Source organism: Piliocolobus tephrosceles, chromosome 21 (genome assembly GCF_002776525.5).
Source record: "Piliocolobus tephrosceles isolate RC106 chromosome 21, ASM277652v3, whole genome shotgun sequence".
NCBI lineage: Eukaryota > Metazoa > Chordata > Mammalia > Primates > Cercopithecidae > Piliocolobus > Piliocolobus tephrosceles.
This window is the reverse complement of record NC_045454.1, coordinates 8,562,093-8,585,355: the sequence shown is the minus strand read 5'-3', so window position 1 is coordinate 8,585,355 and position 23,263 is coordinate 8,562,093. Positions and strand designations below refer to the sequence as shown.

At 50.2% G+C, this 23,263-nt stretch overlaps 4 protein-coding genes across 6 annotated transcripts in view; 2 read left to right on the top strand and 2 right to left on the bottom strand.

Annotated features, from left to right (window-relative positions):
- Positions 1 to 23,263, top strand: part of PRRG2 (proline rich and Gla domain 2) — a 238,234-nt gene that overhangs the window by 135,954 nt on the left and 79,017 nt on the right. The gene's annotated exons all lie outside the window — the stretch shown is intronic.
- NOSIP (nitric oxide synthase interacting protein) overlaps positions 1 to 23,263 on the bottom strand; it is a 223,046-nt gene that overhangs the window by 136,520 nt on the left and 63,263 nt on the right. The gene's annotated exons all lie outside the window — the stretch shown is intronic.
- Positions 14,712 to 19,945, top strand: CD37 (CD37 molecule). 2 transcript variants are annotated; one of them, XM_023182266.3, is made up of 8 exons: positions 14,712 to 14,915; positions 15,015 to 15,083; positions 16,244 to 16,368; positions 16,482 to 16,556; positions 17,258 to 17,362; positions 18,001 to 18,237; positions 18,631 to 18,714; positions 19,591 to 19,945. In XM_023182266.3, the coding sequence occupies exons 3-8, from the start codon at positions 16,255 to 16,257 to the stop codon at positions 19,666 to 19,668; spliced, it is 693 nt and encodes a 230-aa protein (XP_023038034.1). In that variant the 5' UTR covers positions 14,712 to 14,915; positions 15,015 to 15,083; positions 16,244 to 16,254; the 3' UTR covers positions 19,669 to 19,945. The 2 variants fall into 2 exon arrangements, with proteins under 2 accessions (XP_023038034.1, XP_023038033.1); XM_023182265.3 differs by having other exon boundaries at positions 15,015 to 15,087.
- TEAD2 (TEA domain transcription factor 2) overlaps positions 19,934 to 23,263 on the bottom strand; it is a 3,680-nt gene continuing 350 nt past the window's right edge. The window contains exons 2-4 of the mRNA XM_031934883.1: positions 22,603 to 22,770; positions 21,789 to 21,941; positions 19,934 to 20,773 (exon numbers count right to left, since the gene is read on the bottom strand). Coding sequence (XP_031790743.1) covers positions 20,660 to 20,773; positions 21,789 to 21,941; positions 22,603 to 22,770 — 435 coding nt within the window. The 3' untranslated portion in view covers positions 19,934 to 20,659. The remainder of the gene's footprint in view (positions 20,774 to 21,788; positions 21,942 to 22,602; positions 22,771 to 23,263) is intronic.

Below are 23,263 nucleotides of genomic sequence, written 5' to 3'. Positions count from 1 at the left end.
GGAGTTCAAGACCAGCTTGACCTACATACTGAAACCCCATCTCTACTAAAATACAAAAATTAGCTGGGCGTGGTGGTGGGTACCTGTAATCCCAGCTACTCAGGAGGCTGAGGCATGAGAATCGCTTGAACCCAATCCAGGAGGCAGAGGTTGCAGTGAGCCGAGATCACACCACTGCACTCCAGCCTGGGCAACAGAGCAAGACTCCCTCTCAAAAAAACAAACAAACAAACAAACAAAAAACAGATCTTGAATCAATAACCTAACTCTAAAACTTAAGAAACTAGAAAAGCAAACTAAATCCAAAGCAGAGATGAATAGAGAATAGAAAAACAATAGAGAATTCAAAAGTTGGTTCTTTAAAAATATCAACAAAATTGACGAACCTTTAACTAGATGTACTAAGAAAAAAAGAAAAGACTCAAATTATTAAAATCAGAAATGAAAATGGGGACATTATTACCAATTCTACAGAAATAGGAAGGATTATAAGAGAGTACTATGAACCTATGAACAACTGTACTCCAATAAACTGGATAACCTAGATTAAATGACCAAATTTCTAGAAATACAAAATCTACTAAGACTAAATCACAAAGAAACAGAAAATCTGAACAGATCTATAACTAGTAAGGAGATTTAATTGGCAATCAAAAATCTCTCAACAAAGAAAAGCTCTGGACCTGATAGCTTCATGGGTGAATTCTACTAAGACTTTAATAAATTAATATCAATCCTTCTCAAACTTTTCCAAAAAATTGGAGAGGGAACACTTCCTCATTCATCCTATGAGGCCAACATTGCACTAATACCAGAGCCATACAAAGACACTACAAGAAAAGAACACTACAGACCAATATTCATTATGAACTTTGATGCAAAAATCCTCAACAAAATACTACCAAACCTAATTCAGCAGCATATTAAAAGGATTATACCCCATGCCAAGTGGGATTTATTCCTGGAATGCAAGGATGGTTCTACATACAAAAATCAATCAATATAATACACCACATTAACAGAATGAAAGAGAAACATGATCATCTCAATTGATGCAGAAAAAACATTTGACAAAACTCAATACCCTTTCATGATTAAAAAAAAAAAAAAAAAAAACTCAACAATCTAGGAGTTTAAGGAAAATATGGCTGGGCATGGTGACTCATGCCTGTAATCCCCACTTTGGGAGGCCTGATGACCAGCTGAATCCAGGAGTTCAAGACCAGCCTGGGGCCAGGTGCAGTGGCTCACATCTGTAATCCCAGCACTTTGGGAGGCCGAGATAGGTGGATCACCTGAGGTCAGGAGTTCAAGACCAGCCTGGCCAACATGGTGAAACCTGCTCTCTACTAAAAATACAAAAATTAGCCAGATGTGGTGGCACGCACCTGTAGTCCCAGCTACTTGGGAGGCTAAGGCTGGAGAATCGCTTGAACCCCGGAGGCAGAGGTTGCAGTGAGCAAAGATCATACCACTACACTCCAGCCTTGGTGACAGAGCAAGACTCCATCTCAAAAAACAAAACAAAAACAAACAAAAATAAACAAACAAACAAACAAAAACAGCCCGGGCAACATAATGAGACCTCATTTCAACAAAAAAATTTTTTTAGCTACTCAAGAGGCTGAGGTGGGAGAATCACTTCGGCCCAGGAGGTCAAGGCTACAGTGAGCCATGATGACGCCATTACACTCCAGCCTGGGTGACAGAGTGAGACCATGTCTCAGAAAGAAAAAAAAAAAAAAAAAAAGGAAAATATCCCAACATAATAGCCATATATGAAAAATTCATGGCAAATGTCATACTTAATGATGAAAGACTGAAAGCTTTCCCTCTAAGATTAGAAACAAGCATAGAATGCCTGCTTTTGCCACTTTTATTCAACATAGTACTGGAAGTCCTAGCCAGAGAAATTAGGCAAAAATATAAATAAATAAAAGGAAACCAAACTAGAAAGATGATATGATCTTATACGTAGAAAATCCTAAAAATTTCACCAAAAAATTTTTTGAGCTAATAAATGAATTCAGCAAAGTAGCAGGATACAAAGTCAACAATCAAAACTCAGTTGCATTTTTATACACTAACAATGAACAATCTGAAAAGAAAATTATGAAAACAATTCAATTTGTAATAGCATCAGAAAGAAAAAAATACTTAAGAATTAACTTGGTCAGGCACGATGGCTCACACCAGTAATCCCAGCACTTTGGGAGGGAGGCCAAGGCGGGGGATCACCTGAGGTCAGGAGTTCGAGACCAGTCTGAACAACATGGAGAAACCCCGGCTCCATTACCGAGTTACCCGGGCATGGTGGCACATGCCTGTAATCCCAGCTACTCAGGAGGTTAAGGCAGGAGAATCGCTTGAACCCGGGAGGCAGAGGTTGCGGTGAGTCAAGATTGTTCCATTGCGCTCTAACCTGGGCAACAAGAGCGAAACTCCATCTCAAAAGAAAAAAAAAAAAAAAAAAACCAAGAAGGTGAAAGACATGTACAAAGAAAACTACAAAGCATTGCTGAAAAAGATTAAAGGAGACATAAATAAATGGAAAAATATCCCATGTTCAGTGTTACCCAAAGCAATCTACAGATTTAGTAGCTTTTTTAATTTTATTATTTTATTATTTTTATTGTTTTTTTTTTTTTGCAGAAATAGAAAAACACATCCTAAAACTAACATGAAATCTCAAGGGACCGTGAATAGCCAAAATAATCTTGAAAAAGAAGAAAAATACTGGTGTACTCACATTTCCTGATTTCAAAAAATATTGCAAAGCTATAGTAATCAAAATAGTGTGTTACCTGCACAAAGATACAGACTAAGGGAACAGAATAGAGGGCCCAGAAACAATATATGGAAAAATGACTTTTTACAAGGGTGCCAAGACCACTCAGTGAGTAAAGGACAGTCTTCTCAACAAATGATGCTGGGAAAACTGGATGATGTACATGCAAAACAGTAAAGATGGACTCTTACCTGACACCACATACAAATACGCAAAATAAACCAAAGACCTAAATGTAACACTTAAAATTAGAAAATTCTTAGAAGAAAACATATGACAAAAGCTTCATGATCGTGCATCTGCAATGAATTATTGGATATGACAGCAAAGACAAAAGCAACAAAAGAAGAAACAGACAAACAGGACATCAAGAGACACTATCGAAGGGGTGAAAAGACAACCCACAGAATGGGAGGAAATATTTGCAAATCATATGTCTAATAAGAGATTAATATTCAGAATATATAGAGAACTCCTAAAACTCAACAACAAAGAAACAAACAACACAATTCAAAAATGGGCAAAAGACTTAAATAGACATTTCTCCAAGGAAGACATACCAGTCTCCAAAAAGCACATGAAAAGATGTTCGACGTCACTAATCATTAAGGAAATGCAAATGAAAACTACAATGAGATAACACCTCACATCCATTAGGATGGCTAACATAAAAAGGCAGAAAATAAGAACTGTTGGTGAGGATCTGGAGAAATTGGAATCCTTATGCCTTGCTCGTCAGAATGTAAAATGGTGCAACCGCCATGGAAAACACTATGGTGGTTCCTCAAAAACTTAAAAATAGAATTACCATATGATCCAGCAATTCCACTTCTGGGTATACACCCAAAATAACTGAAAACCAGGCCTGTAGTGGCTCAGCCTGTAATCCCAGCTCTTTGAAAGGCTGAGGTGGAAAGATTCCTTGAACCCAGAAGTTCGAGGCTGTAGTGAGCAGTGATCGTGCCACTGGACTCCAGCCTGGGAGACAGAGAGAGACCCTGTCTCATAAAAATCATAATAATAGGCTGGGTGCGGGGGTTCATGCCTGTAATCTCAGCACTTTGGGAGGCTGGAGCTGGTGGATCACCTGAGGTCAGGAGTTTGAGATCAGCCTGGCATGCGCCTATGGTCCCAGCTACTCGGGAGGCTGAGGCAGGAGAATCGCTTGAACCTGGGAGGCAGAGGTTGCAGTGACCAAGATCACACCACTGCACTCCAGTCTGGGTGACAGAGTGAGACTCCATCTCAACAAAATAAATAAATAAATAATAATAGATTCATGTTTCTTTAACACATTCTAGAATAGTTGTCCTTAAAAACAAGCTTTACGGAAGTGAGAGAACTGAGTTTTGGCCAACTGGCCACTTCCAACACCCATAAAGCCCCTTGAGCCCCAGGCGGACTCCTCCTCCCATATGGGTGCAACCCTCCATGGCGCCCCTGCACCGTCATCCCAAGCAACTCCTGAGCTCATGCCCTGTGGGGAGTGCTCAGGATCCCCCAGAAATGCCCATTCTCCTCACATTACCTCCTTCCCTGGAACTATAACCTCCAAAAAAGGAAAATAGGGAGCTGGTGTCCCATTTCTTCAAAAAGCAGAAAATAACTGCCCTAACAGACCAGTGAAGGGGCTGGACCCGGGTTTCTGCCACCCGGGCAGTTGACACTGATGGCTTTCCCCAAAGGCAAGGACTGATGGCCGAATCCTGTCAAGGAATTGGCTCAAACTCAGACTGGATGAGTGAGGAAAGCCGAAGACAGTTTCTTGTGTCCTACGTGGGGGGTAAAGGAGGGACCCCTTTGACTCCTCAGCTCCACAGAGCCCAGGGCAACCAGGAGGCTCCCAGCCAGCTGTCACCCGTCAGGGGAGCCCAGTGAGCCCGGGCCTGGAAAATGGCGCCCAGCCCCACACACCCCAGATCTGGGAACGTTTCAGGGCTCCATGGGCCAAGTGACCCTCACCCTAGCCCCGAGTCTTCTGCCAGGTTCTTCAGTCCAGCCAGTCAGACAAAAATGAGGGTGAAGAAGCCCCAGCTGAGAAGCCTAGCAACCTCTTCAGGCCCCTTCAGGCGTCGACGGATCGGTTCGGGCAACACCCTTCGATCTGCGTGGCTCGCGGCCTTTCCCGCGGATTCTCTGCGCATGCGCCGCCGCAGCCGCCGCCGCCACCGCCCCTCAGTCCCTCCCTAGTACCATAGTGAATGCTTTCGCTACTCCACCCTCCCCAACTCCCTGGTCTCTCCCTACACGCACACGCACACATCCTCTGACTGCTCACGCGCTGCACCACACCCCACACCCCATACCCCATACCCCATCCCATCCCATCACAGACACCCACGACGCCACGCTTCAGGCAGGGTTCTAAGACAAGTCCCTTCTCTGATGCATGCCCTTTGCTTCCACTTCCACGTAAGAAAGAGGTGATGAAGTGGGAGAATCGTCTCATTCATTCCTTCTAGCCTTCAAACCTTTCACACTTACTTAAAGATCGCCTACTAGAAAACAAACCTTAAATATGCGTCCAACAAGGCAGAGAGGGACATTGCCTTAAGAGGGCTCAGAAGCCTACTAGGTTGCAGACAAGAATAAAAAACTCAAAGATTTACTTAGGTCATCCGTTCTCATACTTTGTGGTCTCTTAAGAATTATTAAGGACTCCAATAATTTATGAGTTATATTTATATGGGTTGTATGTTTATGTAAGTTGTATCTATCAATATTAAAATAAATTTCTAAAATAATCATTGTTTAAAAATTCATTATGTGTCAAAATAACATTTTTATTTAAAATAACTATAATTTCTATACCAAAAGAAACTTTGGGGCCGGGTACAGTGGCTCACGCCTGTAATCCCAACACTTTGGGAGGCCAAGGCAGATGGATCACGAGATCAGGAGTTCGAGACTAGCTTGGCCAACATTGTGAAACCCCCATCTCTACTAAAAGTAAAAAAAAAAAATTAGCCGGGCGTGGTGGCACGGGCCTGTAATGCCAGCTACTGAGGACCCTGAGGCAGGAGACTCGTTGGAACCCAGGAGGTGGAGGTTGCAGTGAGCCAAGATTTTGCCACTGCACTCCAGCCTAGGTGACAGAGCAAGACTCCGTCTCAAGAAATTTTGGGGAGAAGAATGGCATTTTACGTTTTTGCAAATCTCTTTAAGACAGCTGGATTCTCATATCTGCTTCTGCACCAAGTGTGTCAAAATAGTTCATGTCTTGTACCTTCTGGCAAACATTACTATATTCAAAGAGGAAATGAGAGTGAAAGGCAAATAACAACCTAGTAGTATTATGAAAATAATGTTCACCTCATGGAACCCCAAAAGTGTTTCACGAGCCCCCAGGAGTCCCTGGGCCACACTTTGAGAATCACAGGCTTAAATTGTTATGATTGAACAAAGAGATGAAGAGGAAATTTTGGGGGTGCTGTAAGAATTCATCACAATTTTTGGGAATCATTCAATCCTTCAACACGTATTTATCAAGAGTCTACTAAATGCTAGGAACTGGGAATAGTGTAGAGAACAAAACAGACCCCATTCCTGCCCTCATTTTGCTTCACACAAGAAAACAGATATATGATGAATCACAAATAATTACATGATTATAAATTGTATTAAGTGCTATGACAGAACATGCCTGTAATCCCAGCACTTTGGAAGGCCAAGGTGGGCGGATCACATGAGACCAGGAGTTCAAGACCAGCCTGACCAATATGGTGAAACCCCATCTCTACTAAAAATACAAAAATGAGCCTGGCGTGGTGGTGCACACCTGTAATCCCAGCTACTCGGGTGGCTGAGGCACAAGAATCACTTAAAACCATGAGGCAGAAGTTGCAGTGAGCCAAAATCACACTATTGCACTCCAGCCTGGGTGATAGGGTAAGAACCTATCTCAAGAAAAAAAAAAAAAAGTTATGACAGAAAAAGGCCATAGACCTATTTATTTTTATCTACCTTTTTTTGTTGTTGTTTTTTGAGACAGAGTCTCACTGTCACCCAGACTGAAGTGCAGCAGCACAATCTCAGCTCACTGCAACCTCCGCCTCCCGGGTTCAAGCAATTCTCCCTGCCCCAGCCTTCCGAGTAGTTGGGGTTGCAGGTGCCTGCCATTACACTTGGCTAATTTTCATATTTTTAGTAGAGACAGGGTTTCGCCATGTTGGCCAGGCTGGTCTCGAACCCCTGACCTCAGATGATCTGCCCTTCTCAGCCTCCCAAAGTGCTGGGATTATAGGCGTGAGCCACAGCACCTGGCCCATAGACCTAATTTAGAAGGAGGATTTCTCTAAGGAAATAACACTGGAGCTGAGGCTTAAAGGATGACTTACCAGGTGAAAAATGTGTGTGAACCTCTCAAGCCTCGAGGCTGTCCACAGGCCCTGAGACAGGGCAAACTGTGAGTTCAAGGCACCAGGAAAAGTCTCAGTCGGTCAATAAATATTTATTGAATTATGTGCCCCACACTATCCTAGACCCCTGGGATACAGTTATGAAAAAGATTTTACATTCCAGTTGCACAAAGAGTACATGCCTAAACAGAAAGAATTTCAGAGAGTAAGAGTGCTGACAGGGAGTTACTTTAGACAGGGTAGTCAAGAAGGACTCTTGGGGGAAGTGATATTTCAGCAGAGAGCTGAAGGAGATGAGGAAGGGAGCCTTGTGAACAGCATGCTGGAGAACATTCCAGGCAAAGAAAATGGCAAAGGCCTTGAGGCAGAAGTACACTTGGAAATGGCAAGGAGTCTAATATGAATGGATCCCAGTGATTGAGGAAAGGGTTGCAACGGATCAGATCAGATCAGAGAAGTGGCAGGGGCCAGACTATCATTTGGAGGCCCTTATGGGTCATGGTCGGAATTTTTTTTTTTTTTTTCTGGGTGAGATGAAAGCTATTTGAGGGTTGTGAGTCAAGGAGTGACTTTCATTGTAACAGCAGGACCCCCCTGGCTTCTGGGCAGAGAATAGGGTGTATGGGTGTATTCCTCTAGTTTTCCCACTGCTATAAAGAACTGCTCAAGACTGGGTAATTTACAAAGAAAAGAGGTTTAATTGACTCACAGTTCAGCTTGGCTGGGGAGACCTCAGGAAACTTACAATCACGGCAGAAGGCAAAGGGGGAAAAAAAAAAAAAAGACACCTTCTTCACAAGCGAAGCGGGGAAGAGCCCCCCCCCCCCCCTATAAAAACCCTCAGAGCCCCTTATAAAACCATCAGATCTCGTGAGAACTCACTCCCTATCACAAGAACAGCCTGGGGAAACCACCTCCATGATTCAATTATCTCCACCTGCTCTCTCCTTTGACACATCGGGATTACGGACATTACAATTCAAGATGAGAGTTTGGGTGGGGACACAGCCAAATCGCATCAGTGGGCTAAGGATAGAAGCAGAGAGCCCAGTGAGGAGGAAATCTCTAGTCCAGGCAAGAGATGGTGGTGATTAGATCTCGGTAATAGCAATGGAGATGGTGAAAAGTGGTCAAATTCTGGATCTACTTCAAGAACAGAGCCGACATGATTTGTTGACGGATTGTGCGGTGGTTTTAAAATACGTCTGCAAATTCTTTGACACTTTGAAAAATAAAGTCTATTTCCCCAATCTTTGAGTGCAGGCTCTCCTTAACGACTGGCTTCCAATGAACAGAAGTAATGGTGGGGAACTTCGGGACTAGGTCATAAAAAGCATTCCTGTTTCTCACTTGCCCATTCCCTTCAACTGATTTATTAAAGGAAGCCAGCCACCATACGGCAAGGACACTCAAGCAATCCATGAAGAGATCTATATAAGAGAAGAGCTGAAATTTCCTGCCAGCAACAAGCACCAGGTGAGTGAACCATGGTGAAGTGGATCCTCCAGCCGCAGTTAAAATCTCCAGATGACTGCAGCCCCTGCCAACATCTTGACTGCAACCTCATAAAACACTGAGCAGAAATCATCCAAATAAGCTGCTCCCTGATTCCTGATCCACAAAAACTACAGTAGATAAGAAATATTTATTGTTTTTTCTTTTCTGAGACAGCGTCTCGCTGTTGCCCAGGCTGGAGTGCAGTGGTGCAATCTCAGCCCACCACAACCTCCACCTCCCGGATTCAAGTGATTCTCCTGCCTCAGCCTCCCGAGTAGCTGGGACTACAGGCATGTGTCACCATGTCCGGCTAATTTTTGTATTTTTAACAGAGACGGGGGTTTCACTATGTTGGCCAGGCTGGTCTCGAACTCCTGACCTCGTAATCCGCCTGCCTCAGCCTCCCAAAGTGCTGGGATTATAGGCGTGAGCCACTGCTCCTGGCCTAAGAAATGTTTATTGTTTTCAACTGCTAAGTTTGGGGTAATTTGTTACAGACCATTAGAAAACTAATGGTGATTAGGTTTGGGGGTGAGAGAGAGGAATCAAGAATGACTCAGGCGGGAGCAGTGGCTTGCACCTGTAATCCCAGCACTTTGCGAGGGCGAGGTGGGAGGGTTGCTTGAGGCTAGGAGTTTGATAGTAGGATACTAGCCTGGCCAACATAGCAAGGCCTTGTCACTTAAAGGAAAGTAAAGAAAAGAAAATTGTTTTTTATTAGCCAGGTGTGGTGGCACGCATCTGTTGTCCCAGCTACTCAGGAGGCTGAGTGGGAGGATCACTTGAGCCCAGGAGATTGAGGCTGCAGTGAGTCATGATCATGCTACTGCACTCCAGCCTGCATGACACAGCGAGACCTAAAAAAAAAAAAAAAAACTCCAAAACTTTGGGCCTGCAGAATTGAAAGATGGAGTGACAATTTACTGAACAGGAAAGCACCGGAGTGTGCACGAGGTGGGAGGGAATCAGTAGTTTCGTTTTGGGCGTGTTAAGTTTGAGATGTCGATTACACAGCCAAAGGGAGAGGTTAAGTTGTCCTTCACTGCAAGGAGACCTGGGAAATGAATCCCCCTGAATCTGCAGTTTAGGGGAAAGTTTGAGGCTAGCCATATAAATTGATAAGTCAACAGTATTGTAGATTGCCATGAACACTATGGGACTGCATGATATCTTGTGAGTGAGTGTAGCTAGAAAGGGTTGGGACTCCCCAAATTTTAGAAGCTAGAAAAAGGAAGATCCACTGAAGATTGAGGAGAACCAGCCAGTGAAAAAGGAAGGAGGAAAAGCAAGAGGGAATTTGCCAATAAAGGAGGAGGGGATCAGGTGAATTAAATGGGTAGAATTGCTGTTCTCAAATGTTAGTGCACATCAGAGTCACCAGGAAGGCTTGTTAAAACACAGACCGCCAGGCCAGGTGCAGTGGCTTGCCTGTAATCCCAGGACTTTGGGAGGCCAAGGTGGGCGGATCACCTGAGGTCAGGAGTTCAAGACCAGCCTGGCCAAATTGGGGAAACCCTGTCTCTACTAAAAATACAAAAATTAGCTGAGCATGATGGTGGGCGCCTGTAATCCTAGTTACTCAGGAGGCTGAGGCGGGAGAATTGCTTGAACCCGGGAGGCGAAGGTTGCAGTGAGCCGAGATCGTGCCATTACACTCCAGCCTGGCTGACAAAGTGAGACTCAAAAAAAAAAAAAACACACACCCCCACACACAGATTGGCAGGCCCCGCCCCCAGAGTGTCTGATTGAGCAGGTGTATTCGCTTCCTGAGACTGCTGTATAAATTACTACAAACTTAGTGGCTTAAAGCAACAAATACATACATATATATATATATAATCTCACAGTTCTGGATGCCAAAAGTCCGAAATTAAGGTGTCAGCATGCCATTTCCTTCAAAGGCTCAGAGGAGAATCCTTCCTTGACTCTTCAGTTTCTGGTAGCTCCTGGTGTTCCTCCCCTCCCAGCACCCCCCACGCAGGGTCTTGCTCTGTCATCCAGGCTGGAGTGCAGTGGTGCAATCACGGCTCACTGCAACTTCGATCTCCCAGGCTCAAGCAATCCTCCCACCTCAGCCTCCTGAGTAGCTGGGACTGTAGGCACATACCAAAGCCCAGATAATTTCTTTGTTAATTTTTGTAGACAGGGTCTCACTATGTTGCCCAGGCTGGTCTCGAACTCCTGGGCTCATGTGATCCTCCTGCCTCCCAAAGTGCTGGGATTACAGCTGCCTCACCTGGCCCATAATAATGTTTTGATATATATAGTGTATGCAGTAACAGGTATTCTATTTGTAGTTAATAGGATGTTTAAGCTTACCTGCTTTAACAAACAACCCTAAAATCTTAGTAGCTTAATACAATAGGTTCTTACTTACATAAAGTCCAAAATGCTTTATGTAAGTCCAAGGATAATTCTCAGCTTCCTGCAGCCAGTGAGTGAAGGCAGAAAGAGTAAGAATTATGGAGGACATTCTAGACTGAGTCTGGAAATGGGCTATGTCCCTTCTGCACTCATTCCATTGGCCCAAGACCAGTCACATGACCTCAACTTCACTGCAAGGAGACCTTGGAAATGAAGTCCTCCTGTGTGCCTAGGAAAAAAGAAACCAAGTTGGTGAGCATCGAAGCTGCAGTGAGTGAGCCGTGATTGCACCACTGCACTCTGCCACCTACCCTTTGACTTCTGGTTACTCATGTACTCATCTCTGAAGAAGGATCAGTGGGTGCGAAGAAGGGATTGGTGTATTAGTGTCCTATGGCTGAAATAGCAAATTACCACAGACTTACTACTTAGAACAACAGAAATTTATTCTCGCATAGTTCTGTAGGCCAGAAGTCCAAAATCAAGGTGTCACCAGGGCCACGCTCCTTCCAGAGGCTCTGAGAGAAAATCAGTTCTTTGCATCTTCCAGCTCCTGGTGACTCCAGGAGTTCCTCGGCTTGTAGCTGCAGAACTCCAATCTCTGTGTCTACCATCACATGGTGCTCTCCTCTTCTGTGTCTTCTCCTTTGTGTGTTTCTTAGGACGCTTGTCAGCCGGGCGCGGTGGCTCATGCCTGTAATCCCAGAACTTTGGGAAGCCGAAGTGGGTGGATCACGAGGTCACGACGTTCAAGACCAGCCTGGCCAAGATGGTGAAACCCTACCTCTACTAAAAATACAAAATTTAGCTGAGTGTGCACTCCCAGCTACTCAGGAGACTGAGGCAGAGAACTGCTTGAACCTGGGAGGCGGAGGTTGCAGAGAGCCGAGACTGCGCCACAGCACTCCAGCCTGGGTGACAGACTTATCTCAAAAAAAAAAAAAAAAAAAAAAAGGACACTTGTCATCAGATTTAGGGGCCACACAGATAATTCAGGATCTTGGGATCCTGAATGTAATTACACCCGCAAAACCCCTTTTTTCCAAATAAGGTCACCACAAGTTCTGAGGATTAGGACATAGACTATCTTTTTGGAGAACGCCATGCAACCCACTACAATCAGCTATAATTATTTTTGTAGAAAACGATGAGAACCTGACTTAGGATGGTGGCCTTGGAGAGAAGTGGGTGGGTTTGCAATGTACTTCAGTGGTAGAGCAGAGGTGTTGGTGGTGGTTAGAAACAGAAGCTGAGCGGCTGGGCGCGTTGGCTCACACCTGTAATGCCAGCACTTTGGGAGGCCGAGGCAGGTGGATCACTTGAGGTCAGGAGTTCAAGACCAGCCTGGCCAACATGGCAAAACCCTGTCTCTACTAAAAATACAAAAATTAGTCAGGTGTGGTGGTGCAATGCCTGTAATCCCAGCTGCTCGGGAGGCTTGAGATGGGAGAATCGCTTGAACCCGGGAGGTGGAGGTTGCAGTGAGCCATAATCGCACCACTGCACTCCAGCCTGGGCAACAGAGTAAGACTCCATCTCAAAACAAACAACAACAACAACAACAACAAAAAAACCCGGGTGTGGTGGCTCATGCCTGTAATCCCAGCACTTGGGGAGGCCGAGGTGAGCAGATCACTTGAGGTCAGGAGTTCGAGGTCAGCCTCGGGAGTCTGAGGCAGAAGAATCACTTGAACCCAGGAGGAGGAGGTTGCAGTGAGCCGACTGCACCACTGTACTCCAGCCTGGGCGAAGAGCAAGACTCTGTCTCAACAACAACTGAAAAAATAAAATCTGAGGGATGAGCAGGGTGGTGACTCAGTGTTTGGATACAGAACTGTGTGGCTCAGGTCTGGGTTTCAAAATGACCCCTCTGGAGCTCTGTGGGGGACAGACTGGAGGGAGAGACTAGAAGCCAGGGAGAAGCCTAGAGTCAGGGTCCAGGTAGGAGAGCAGGAGCCCGGAGCCTACCTGAGCCCTCAGGACAGAGAAGAGGAGTGGAGTGGAGACTCAGGAGGCAGGAGGGGTCTGGTTTAGAGACTGGTGCGCTGTTGGGGGAGAGGGGACAAGATGGGGCTTTGACCCCATGACTAGACAGATGGTGGGGCTGCCTCAGATGAGGAAACCAGGTGAGAGAATTTGGGGACATCAGGGGAAACTGCAGAGGCCACTGGGTGTGCACCTGCCACCAGGCACTGCAGACCCAGATCTGACTGTCAGGATCCCAGGCTCAGTGCCTCCTCCTCTGGGGCCTCTGCTCCTCGGGCCCCACTGCAGAAGCAGGAAGTACCGCCTGATGCTCCGCTTCCGCTGGGGGTGTTGGCACGGCCCAGCGCCCTCTCCACTCCCAGGGACCTTCCCACCTCGAGCCTGTAGCACTTTCACTTCCCCAGGTACCCAGCCCCTGCCCCCAGCACCTGGGTGCTCCCTGGTCCAGAACAGGCTGCAGACTCTGAGAGGTGCAAAGATAAGTAGGGAAGGGGGAGACAGAGAAAGGAAGACAGGCTGGGAACAGTGGCTCACGCCCATACTCCAGCACCTTAGGAGGCCAAGGCAGGAGGATCACTTGAGCCCAGAAATTTGAGACCAGCCTGGCAACACAGTGAGACTCCCATCTCTACAAAAAATGAAGAAAATCAGCCAGGCATGGTGGTGTGCACCTGTAGTCCCAGCCACTCGGGAGGCTGAAGTGCAAGGATTGCTTGAGCCTGGGAAGATCGGGGCTGCAGTGAGCTATGACTGCACTACTGCATTCCAGCCTGGGTAACAGTCTCAAAAACAAAAACATAAGAGAGATGAAGAGAGAAAGGAGGAAGGGACCCAAAGAGGGGACCAGAAACACAGAGAAAGGCCAGGCACAGTGGCTCACGCCTGTAATTCCAGCACTTTGGGAGGCCAAGGCAGGAGGATCGCTTGAGTCCAGGAGTTCCAGACCAGCCTGGGCAACCTAGTGAGACCCCGTCTCTGTTTTTTCAAATTAAATATAAAAAATAAAACACTCCCATTCCATAGCAAGACCCCATTTCTACAAAAAATACAAAAATGAGCCAGGCGTGGTAGTGTCCACTGTAATCCCAGCTACTCGGAAGGCTCCGGTGGGAGGATTGCTTGAGCCCAGGCTACAGTGAGTTATTTGCCGCACTGTAGTCCAGCCTGGGTCAAAAGTGAGACCCTGTCTCAAAAAGAAACAAATACATAAATAAAATAAAGAAACACAGAGAGAGGGAGAATAGAGACCCCAGGGGGCAGGAGGAGAGAGACCCAGAGGAGGGAGAGACTTTGCTGAGATGCTGAGAGAAGGGGACAGAGATGGGGAGTGGCAAGAAGGTGGGGACAAAGACCCAGAGAGGAGGAACAAGAGACCCAGGGCGGGGAAGGGGAGACACAGCTGGATGCAGAGATGGGAGAGCTTAGCAGGCCATGAGGTCAGAGTGTCTGTGAGGTCAGCTGCTGTCCAGGGTCAGCCCTGGGGTCCCCATGCCCAGAAGTGGGCACAGTAGATCAGGTGTCCCTTTAGATCCCCCAGCGCCTGAGACATGGAGACCTGGGAGGGACTGCCCCGTGAGTCCTTGGTGCCCACAAATTCCAAGGCCCCTCAGGTACCACAGCGTGTGTCCCAGTGGGGCAGGTGAGGGAGACAGGGACAGAGAGAGAGCCAGAAAGCCACCTTGCATGAAGCAGGAGGGGGTGGAGCCCCACCCCTGGAACTTCCTCTTTCGGGGTTCTTCCTTTCTGTCTCAGCTCTCCGTCTCTCTTTCTCTCTCAGCCTCTGTCTCCCTGTCTCCCCTACTGTCAGCACCTCTTCTGTGTGGTGAGTGGATCGCTCACCCCTCTAGGTGAAGATGTCGGCCCAGGAGAGCTGCCTCAGCCTCATCAAATACTTCCTCTTCGTTTTCAACCTCTTCTTCTTCGTGAGTTGCCTCATGGCTCCCCAGCCCGGGCCCAGCCCCTGCCGCTAACCCTGCCTTCATCTTCCCCCGTGGCCCACCACCGTATCTGCCACTCCTCAGGTCCTGGGCAGCCTGATCTTCTGCTTCGGCATCTGGATCCTCATCGACAAGACCAGCTTCGTGTCCTTTGTGGGTGAGGGGGGCTGGGGCAGGTGGGAGGGCCTCCCCCAACCCAAGTGACTTCCTGTGGTCTCCCTTGTGTCAGGGAGACCCATGGTGCCCTACTCTGCAGGCAGGCCACAGGCTCCCATCCACTGCTCGCTGCTGCTTCGCTTCTCGGAGCCTGCGTCTTCCGGCAAATGGGGTTGTGCATACAATGACCATGAGAGCCATTTCTCAAGCACTTCCTATCTGTCGGGCCTTGTGGCTGGTCAGATGCCCCCACAAACCTTCCCCTCTCTTGAGGTTCAGAGAGGGAAAGTCCCTTGATGGATGTCATATAGCAAGGAAGTAAAATAGCCGAAATAACATTAATAGTAATAGGAAAAAAATAATGAAGTATGACCCTAAATAATAATGAAATATGACCCTAAATGTTCATATTTAAGAAGTCTTTGCCCTGCATTGAGGACTGGGTTGAACACATGTTCCCGTGTGTCCCTCAAAATGACCTAGGGGCCGGATGTGGTGGCTCACGCCTGTAATCCCAGCACTTTGGGAGGCCGAGGCAGGTGGATCACTTGAGGACAGGAGCTCGAGAATAGCCTGGCCAACATGGTGAAACCCCGTCTCTACTAAAAAATACAAAACATTAGCCCGGCATGGTGGCACGTGCCTGTAGTCCCAGCTACTAGAGAGGCTGAGGCAGGAGAATCACTCGAACCTGGGAGGCGGAGGTTGCTGTGAGTCAACATCACATCACTGCACTCCAGCCCGGGTGACAGAGCGAGACTCTATCTCAAAAAAACAAAAACAAAAACAAAAAAACACAACAAACAAACCAAAAAGCCTCTGAGAAATAGATACCATCCCCTAGGCCTCAGGGAGGTTTAAAGAGCCAAGCCAAGGTCACAGAACAAGTGATAGGGCTGAAACTACTGGGGATGAGGAGGAGCTGAAGGAGGAAGGAGAGCGTGAGAGGAAGAGCGAGATCCAAGGATAGGAAAAAGAGGCCCAGAAAGAAGAGAAAGTTTCAGAAGGAGACAGGGACTCAGGGTGGGGCAGGGACAGAGTCCCAGAGAGAAGGGCACCAGGATACTGCTCCCCACTTGGGCGGCTGCCTAGGCGGGAAATGGGGCTGCCTGGAATTGTGCCACCCGGCTCATCATTGCTCCCCTCACCTCTCCCAGGCTTGGCCTTCATGCCCCTGCAGATCTGGTCCAAAGTCCTGGCCATCTCTGGAGTCTTCACCATGGGCCTCGCCCTCCTGGGTTGTGTGGGGGCCCTCAAGGAGCTCCGCTGCCTCCTGGGCCTGGTGAGTGCCTCATCCCTCTCCATCCCTAGGAACACTCGTATCTCCACCCTCAAAAATGGCCTGGGCCGAGGTTGCGAGGGTGGTCAGCCTGATCTCTCCACTCTGCTCCCCAGTATTTTGGGATGCTGCTGCTCCTGTTTGCCACGCAGATAACCCTGGGAATCCTCATCTCCACTCAGCGGGCCCAGGTGAGCTTCCTGCAGTGGCCACCACCCACCCCCAGCAGAGAGGAGGGGGAACAGAGTGGTGGGAGGGGGTGGAGAGAGACGGAGAAACAAAGGCAGACAAGGAGTAACCTAGATAAAGAGAAATAAGAGGCTGGGCCTGGTGGCTCATGCCTGTAATCCCATAATCCCAGCACTCTGGGAGGCTGAGGCTGGAGGATTGAGTCCAGGAGTTTGAGACCAGCCTGGGCAACATAGTGAGACCCCATCTATATTAAAAAATAAATCCAGGTGTGAGGGTGCGCACCACGGGTCCCAGCTACTTGGGAGGTTGAGGTGGGAGGATCACTTGAGCCATGGAGTTTGAGGCTACAGTGAGCCATGTACTCATCCTGGGTGACAGAGTGAGACCCTGTCTCAAAAAATAAATAGACACACCGACCCGGACCAAGGGAGAGAAGGATAAACAGCTCCAAAGGGAAACACACAGGAAAAAGAACAGGAGAAAGAAAAAGATGTCCTGAAAGAAGAGACAGAGACTTAATGAGCCATAGAAATAGTGGGAGAAACAGAGAGACAGACCTGAAGTACACAGAGCTAGCCATTCAGTGAGGATCTGAGACTGACCCAGAGATGCACAGGGACCGCCTGAGGCTGGCACAGCCCGAGAGGGGGGTGGGATGGGGCGGGGCACATGAGGTCCAGCCTCACTGGTGGCCTCTCAGCTGGAGCGAAGCTTGCAGGACATGGTAGAGAAAACCATCCAAAAGTACCGCACCAACCCCGAGGAGACCGCGGCGGAGGAGAGCTGGGACTATGTGCAGTTCCAGGTGAGCCCTCTCCTCCAGCTCCCTCCCAGACTGACCCGCCTTAGCCCTGTGCTTCGAGGAGACTCCACCCAAAGTGGCCCCGACCCCCAGCTCTACAACCCGAACGTACCCCAACCCCTCCCAGGCCCAACACCCCCCACTCCCCAGATGACACAACTGGCCCCGGCATGGCCCAGTCTCCCAGTACCCAGACCCTGGCATGGCTTCGCCATCTACCTTGAGAGACTCCGCCCCCGCCCCGACCCCGCCCCGACCCAAGACCCTAGCGAGGTTTCCTACCCCGCAGTGACTCTGGCTTTCATCGGACCCCGCCCCAGATGAGACTCACATGGTCTCGCACTCCTATTCCCTGTCGGGTATCAGAGGCTCAATCGCACCGCCCACCCAATCTCTGGTCCAGAGCGCGACGCTGCAGCTACTTCCCCAGCCCCAGATCACCCCGTGACCCGTCCCTCCCAGCCCCATGTTCCCGTAATGTCCCCTGGCCCCATCGCGACACCAGCCCACTCGCCCCCACTCCACACCCACCACTTAGTCCCCTGCTCCCCGACCTGACCTCATACCCATCACCTTGTCCCCTGATCCGCAACATCATATGTCTCCAGTCTCGGTCCCTCTGACCCGTATCCCTCTCCCAGCTGCGCTGCTGCGGCTGGCACTCCCCGCAGGACTGGTTCCAGGTCCTCATCCTGAGAGGTAACGGGTCGGAGGCGCACCGCGTGCCCTGCTCCTGCTACAACTTGTCAGCGACCAACGACTCCACAATACTGGATAAGGTGATCTTGCCCCAGCTCAGCAGGCTTGGACAGCTGGCGCGGTCCAGACACAGCACAGACATCTGCGCGGTCCCTGCAAACAGCCACATCTACCGCGAGGTGGGCAGGGGTTCGCAGCAGAAACCTGTCGAATAGGGCGGGGCCTGCGGGAGGGGCAGGGCTGCCGGTGAGGGGCGGGGCCTGAGAAAGGGCGGGGCTACAAGAAAAGAAAGGTACGGGAGGGGGGGGGGGGGCCCCTGGCGGGGGGGGGGGTCCGTAGGAAGGACAGGGCCTAAAGAAAAGGCGGGGCTGGCTCTGGAATACAGACATCTAGGGAGGGGCCAGGCTTGGAAAAGGAGAAGCGAAGGTGCACTAGTAAGGAGATGAGAGAGGCCTGGTGACTATGGGAGCGGGTAGATGCCTGAAGGCGGTGAGAGTCGGGCTGAAAAGAACGCTGGCCCTGGGCTTGAGAGTCCCAGAAAGAATCCCTTTAACTTTTCCCTACACCCGCAGGGCTGCGCGCGGAGCCTCCAGAAGTGGCTGCACAACAACCTTATTTCCATAGTGGGCATTTGCCTGGGCGTCGGCCTACTCGAGGTGATCTGGCCCCGCCCCCACCCGCGATCTGCCGGGATTTACCCTAGATGGCCCTGCCCTTCATTTCGCGTCCTCCAGTTGCCTAGGAAGGACGCGCTCGGGGTGGAGCACAGCCCACCCCAGCCCTCCCGCGGCTCCACCCAGCACCAGGGGTGGGGGCGGCCTAGCTTCAGGGAGCCCTGATTGGCTGCACGCAGGGAAAACCTCCTGCTATTGGCTGCGATCTCCCTCCCCTTTCCCCGCAGATGGCTGTCATGATGCTGAGCGTGCAGCTACAGCGCAGGGCACTCCGCCGGAAATGCGAGCCGCACTTGCCGGGCGCTAGGGGTTCGAGCCCCGGGCCCAGTCTGATCGCTGACGGCGGCGGCTGGCGCAGCGGCAGTCTGTGGGGTGGTTGGGGCATGGCGGGTGCCTGCCCCAACTGGGGGGACAAGGCCCCGCAGAGCAAGCTGCCCATGGCCCTGGGGCTCTGGCCGCTGTGGGTTCAAGACGAGGACCAGCCTGATACTGGGAGTGAGGGCGCAGAATTAGAGGCAGAGGCAGAATTAGAGGCTGAGGCAGAGGGGGAGACGGATGAGCCTCCAGAATAAACGACCCTGGGCTTGCTTCCGACCTTACTCCTTCTCAGCCTCTACCCCGACCCCGCCTCCCCACCTATAGCAGCAGCGCTTCCCCTACCCCTACCTGTTGCAGCTGTTCCCGCCTCACCAGCCAGCCCTGCGGCAGTTTCCCTCGCCCATTTCTACCTATCCCGTTCCCCAGCCCCGTCCCGCCCAATTCACGGCCCCACCCCTGACCTTTCTCGCCCAGGTGGGCATCACCCCCGTCTCACCAGCACCCCTTCGACTTCTCTGACCTCATCTCCTTTCTCTATAGCTCGGGTTCATGACGCTCTCGATATTCCTGTGCAGAAACCTGGACCACGTCTACAACCGGCTCGCTCGATACCGCTAGGCCCCGCCCTCCCCAAAGTCCCGCCCCGCCCCGTCACGTGCGCTGGGCACTTCCCTGCTGCCTGTAAATATTTGTTTAATCCCCAGTTCGCCTAGAGCCCTCCTCCTTCACATTCCCCTGGGGACCCAGGTGGCTGCCTGTCCCCGCTGCTGTCACCTCTCCCACGGGACCTGGGGCTTTCGTCCACAGTTTCCTGTCCCCATCTGTCGGCCTACCACCTCCCACAAGATTATTTTTCACCCAAACCTCAAATAAATGCCCTGCGTTTTTGGTAAAATAGCTTTATCCTCTGTCAGAACACAAACCAACAAACTTTGAGAGGGGAGGGAGGAAACAGTCTAGCTCACAGCTCACTTGGGTGGGGGGATGAGATTAGAAAGCTTCAACCCACTACTTGTGCAGCTGAGATAAAGTCAAGACCCTAGCACCCACTTATAAATATCTTGTTATATTAAAAAAAAAAAAAAAATTTCCAGGGCCCACCTGGCTCTGCTCCTGCACAGAAAGGGTTAATCTTCACTTTGTGATCTCACAGGTCATGGAGTGAGGGTGGTAGAGAGAGGGAGAAATTTCAGGGGGAGGGGTGGCTGGGAAAAAGTAAAGGGGACAAGCCAATGTGTAACTAGGGCCCTCCAAGACATGCAGAGGAGTGGGGGGGCCCTGCCAGGGGCTGAGAAGTCAGTGCTGTACCTGGGGGTTGTCTCACTCCTGTCCCCACAATCCCTGATACTCCAGAGTGATCTGTCCTTTCAGACACCCACTGTGAGGTTCCAATATTGGGGTTTATCCTTTCCTCAGTCCCAGCCTGTTCAGCTCTCCAACCAAGTTTTGGGGGCCCCTCTAATGGGGGGGATGGCCCCAGTTGCTTAGGCCTCTGAGGTCAACCCCTTTACATCACAGCCCTCTCCCCAAATAAGAAGCATGAGGTGAGCTGAAGGACCCTCCTTGGGAGGAGGGTGTTCTGGGGGTGAGCCAGTTTTGGGGTCCCCCTTCAGTCCCTGACCAGGCGGTAAATGTGATGCTGGGCCCCACGCTCGCTGGTGGAGACCTCGAAGACATAGGCGGTGCAGAGCAGCAGTTCCTGGGTGTCTCTGTTTGTCACCACCTGCCAGGGAGGCCAGGACAAGGGACTTATGCTTAGAAGGGAGGGCAGGGACCCCTATGCACCCCCGCCAAGTTATCATGGAATACCCAGCAGGCTCTTTTCTATCTCCAGGAAACAGGCGGCCACCATATCATGTTCCCCAGGAGAAAGGGATGCCCAAAAGTCAGTTCCCTCAGCTGAGTGTTGGCAGTGATGGTGTATCACATTTCAGGGTCAATCAGGTTCCCATCATATCACATTCCCCAGGTAAAAGGGATCCCCATCATGTCACAGGTAAAGAGAGAACCCTCCCTGCAGGTTCTGCAGTCAAGGGGTCTCTGCCTCACCAGTCCAAAAAGTTAAAGGGGCTCCCACCATATCATGTTTCTTGAGAAGCTGAGGATCTGCCTTGAAGTGCCCTCCAGTCAGCTTCCCCAGGGAAGGAGGGCCCCACCTTACGTGCGAGTGCTATGGGGCTGGGCGCGGTGGCTCACGCCTGTAATCCCAGCACTTTGGGAGGCCTAGGCGGGTGGATCACTTGAGGTCAGGAGTTCGAGACCAACCTGGCCAACATGGTGAAACCCCCGTCTCTACTAAAAATACAAAAATTAGCCAGGCATGGTGGGGCATGCCTGTAATCTCAGCTACTCGGGCGGCTGAGGCAGGAGAATCGCTTGAACCTGGGAGGCAGAGGTTGCAGTGAGCCAAGATCTTGCCACTGCACTCCAGCCTGGGTGACAGAGGGAGACTCCATCTCAAAAAAAAAAAAAAAAAAAAAAAAAGAGAGGGGCTGTGACATCCCCACCACATCAGTTCCCTAGGTGAAGGGGTCCCCTAAACTAAGGGTCAATGGTGGGGTCCCCACTGCATCCGTTTCCTGGTTAAAAGAGCCTCAGGCTGAGGGCTCACTTCGGAGTCCCTGCTGTGTCAGTCCCTGGGTGAGGAGTTCCCCTAGACTGAAGGTCTGTTATAGGTACTGTCCCTCTACGCTGGGGGCCCCTGGGGGCCCCCACTCCAGCCCAGCCCCAGGCATCACCTGGAGGATGGTGAAGTTTTCCAGGACGCTGTTCATCATGTATCGCTCAGGCAGCTGCCGCAACTTGTGCAAGAAATTCACCAGGTACTCGCACATGGGCGAGCGTAGCAGGCGGTACACAAATCTGCCATCCTCCAGCTGGGCCCGTTCCGTCTGAACCAAGGGGCAGGGAGTGGGGAGAATGGTGGCTGAGAGACACACGGGTCACCCCAGGAGCTGAGCTCCACCCTGTGCCTCTAAGATGCCATCACACTCACTCTCACTGCCACCTTCCTTTCATCACCCCACCCACAGTGACCAGAGACTGGGCCTGAACCCTCAGGGATCCAACTCAGGATCTCTGAGCCTGCAAATCACAAGCCCCTCATGATGCTCTGAACCCCCAAAGACTTCTGAACTCCTATAACCCCCCAGCCCTCAGATACCCTCCAAAGACGCCTCCATGACATTTTCAAACTCTATCTAACCTCTAAACTTGAGACTTCCCCAAGTCTCCAGCAACCCCTAAGTCTGACTTCTGAACCTTCTTGCCCTAGGAATCTCTCCATATCCATAAGACCCTTCTCAATCTCAGTGACTCTAAATCTCTATACTACACATGACCTGTCAGCCCTCAGAATGATCCCTACCTGTGACTTCGGACTCCACATTAGCTCCCAACGCGTGCATTAAACCCTCAAAAGAGGCTGGGACCCACTCCCTCCACGCACACCCCCAAATGCCTGAGCCATCATGGCTTCTGGTCCATTCTGCACCCCCAAGTGCTGGGTGGCTGGGCACTCACCTGCCCAGAGCTCCACCCTTCCAGCCTCACCTCCACCTTCTCCACCACCTGCTTGCCAAAGGAGCAGACCTTGGAGGAACAGGTGAGGGTCATGTGTTCCAGGCTCTCATACTGGCTGCTCACTCCGTAGAAGCCACCACTGCTGATGCTGCCACTGGCCCCCGCCTCCTCGCCACTTGGGCCCCAGTTCAGGTCCGCCTGGGAGATGGGAAGGCACAGATGAGTCAGAGGGGACGTCCCTTATAAACAGTGGACACTACGGGGCACGGTGGCTCATGCCTGTAATCGCAGCACTTTGGGAGGCTGAGGTGGGTGGATCACCTGAGGTCAGGAGTTCGAGACCAGCCTGACCAACATGGAGAAACTCCGTCTCTACTAAAAATACAAAATTAGCTGGGCGTGGTGGCGCATGCTTGTAATCCCAGCTACTGGGACACTGACGCAGGACGCAGGAGAATCACTTGAACCCGGGAGGCGGAGGTTGCGGTGAGCAGAGATCGGGACATTGCACTCCAGCCTGGGCAACAAGAGTGAAACTTCATCTCAAAAAAAAACACAGCGAGGACTCTGCCCCATAGCCTAGTTTTCCCATTAACCCTGCAGTTCCCGGCTTGATTCCTCAGTGCTTTTTTTTGTTTGTTTGTTTTTTGTTTTTTTTGGAGACAGGATCTTGCTCCGTCACCCAGGCTGG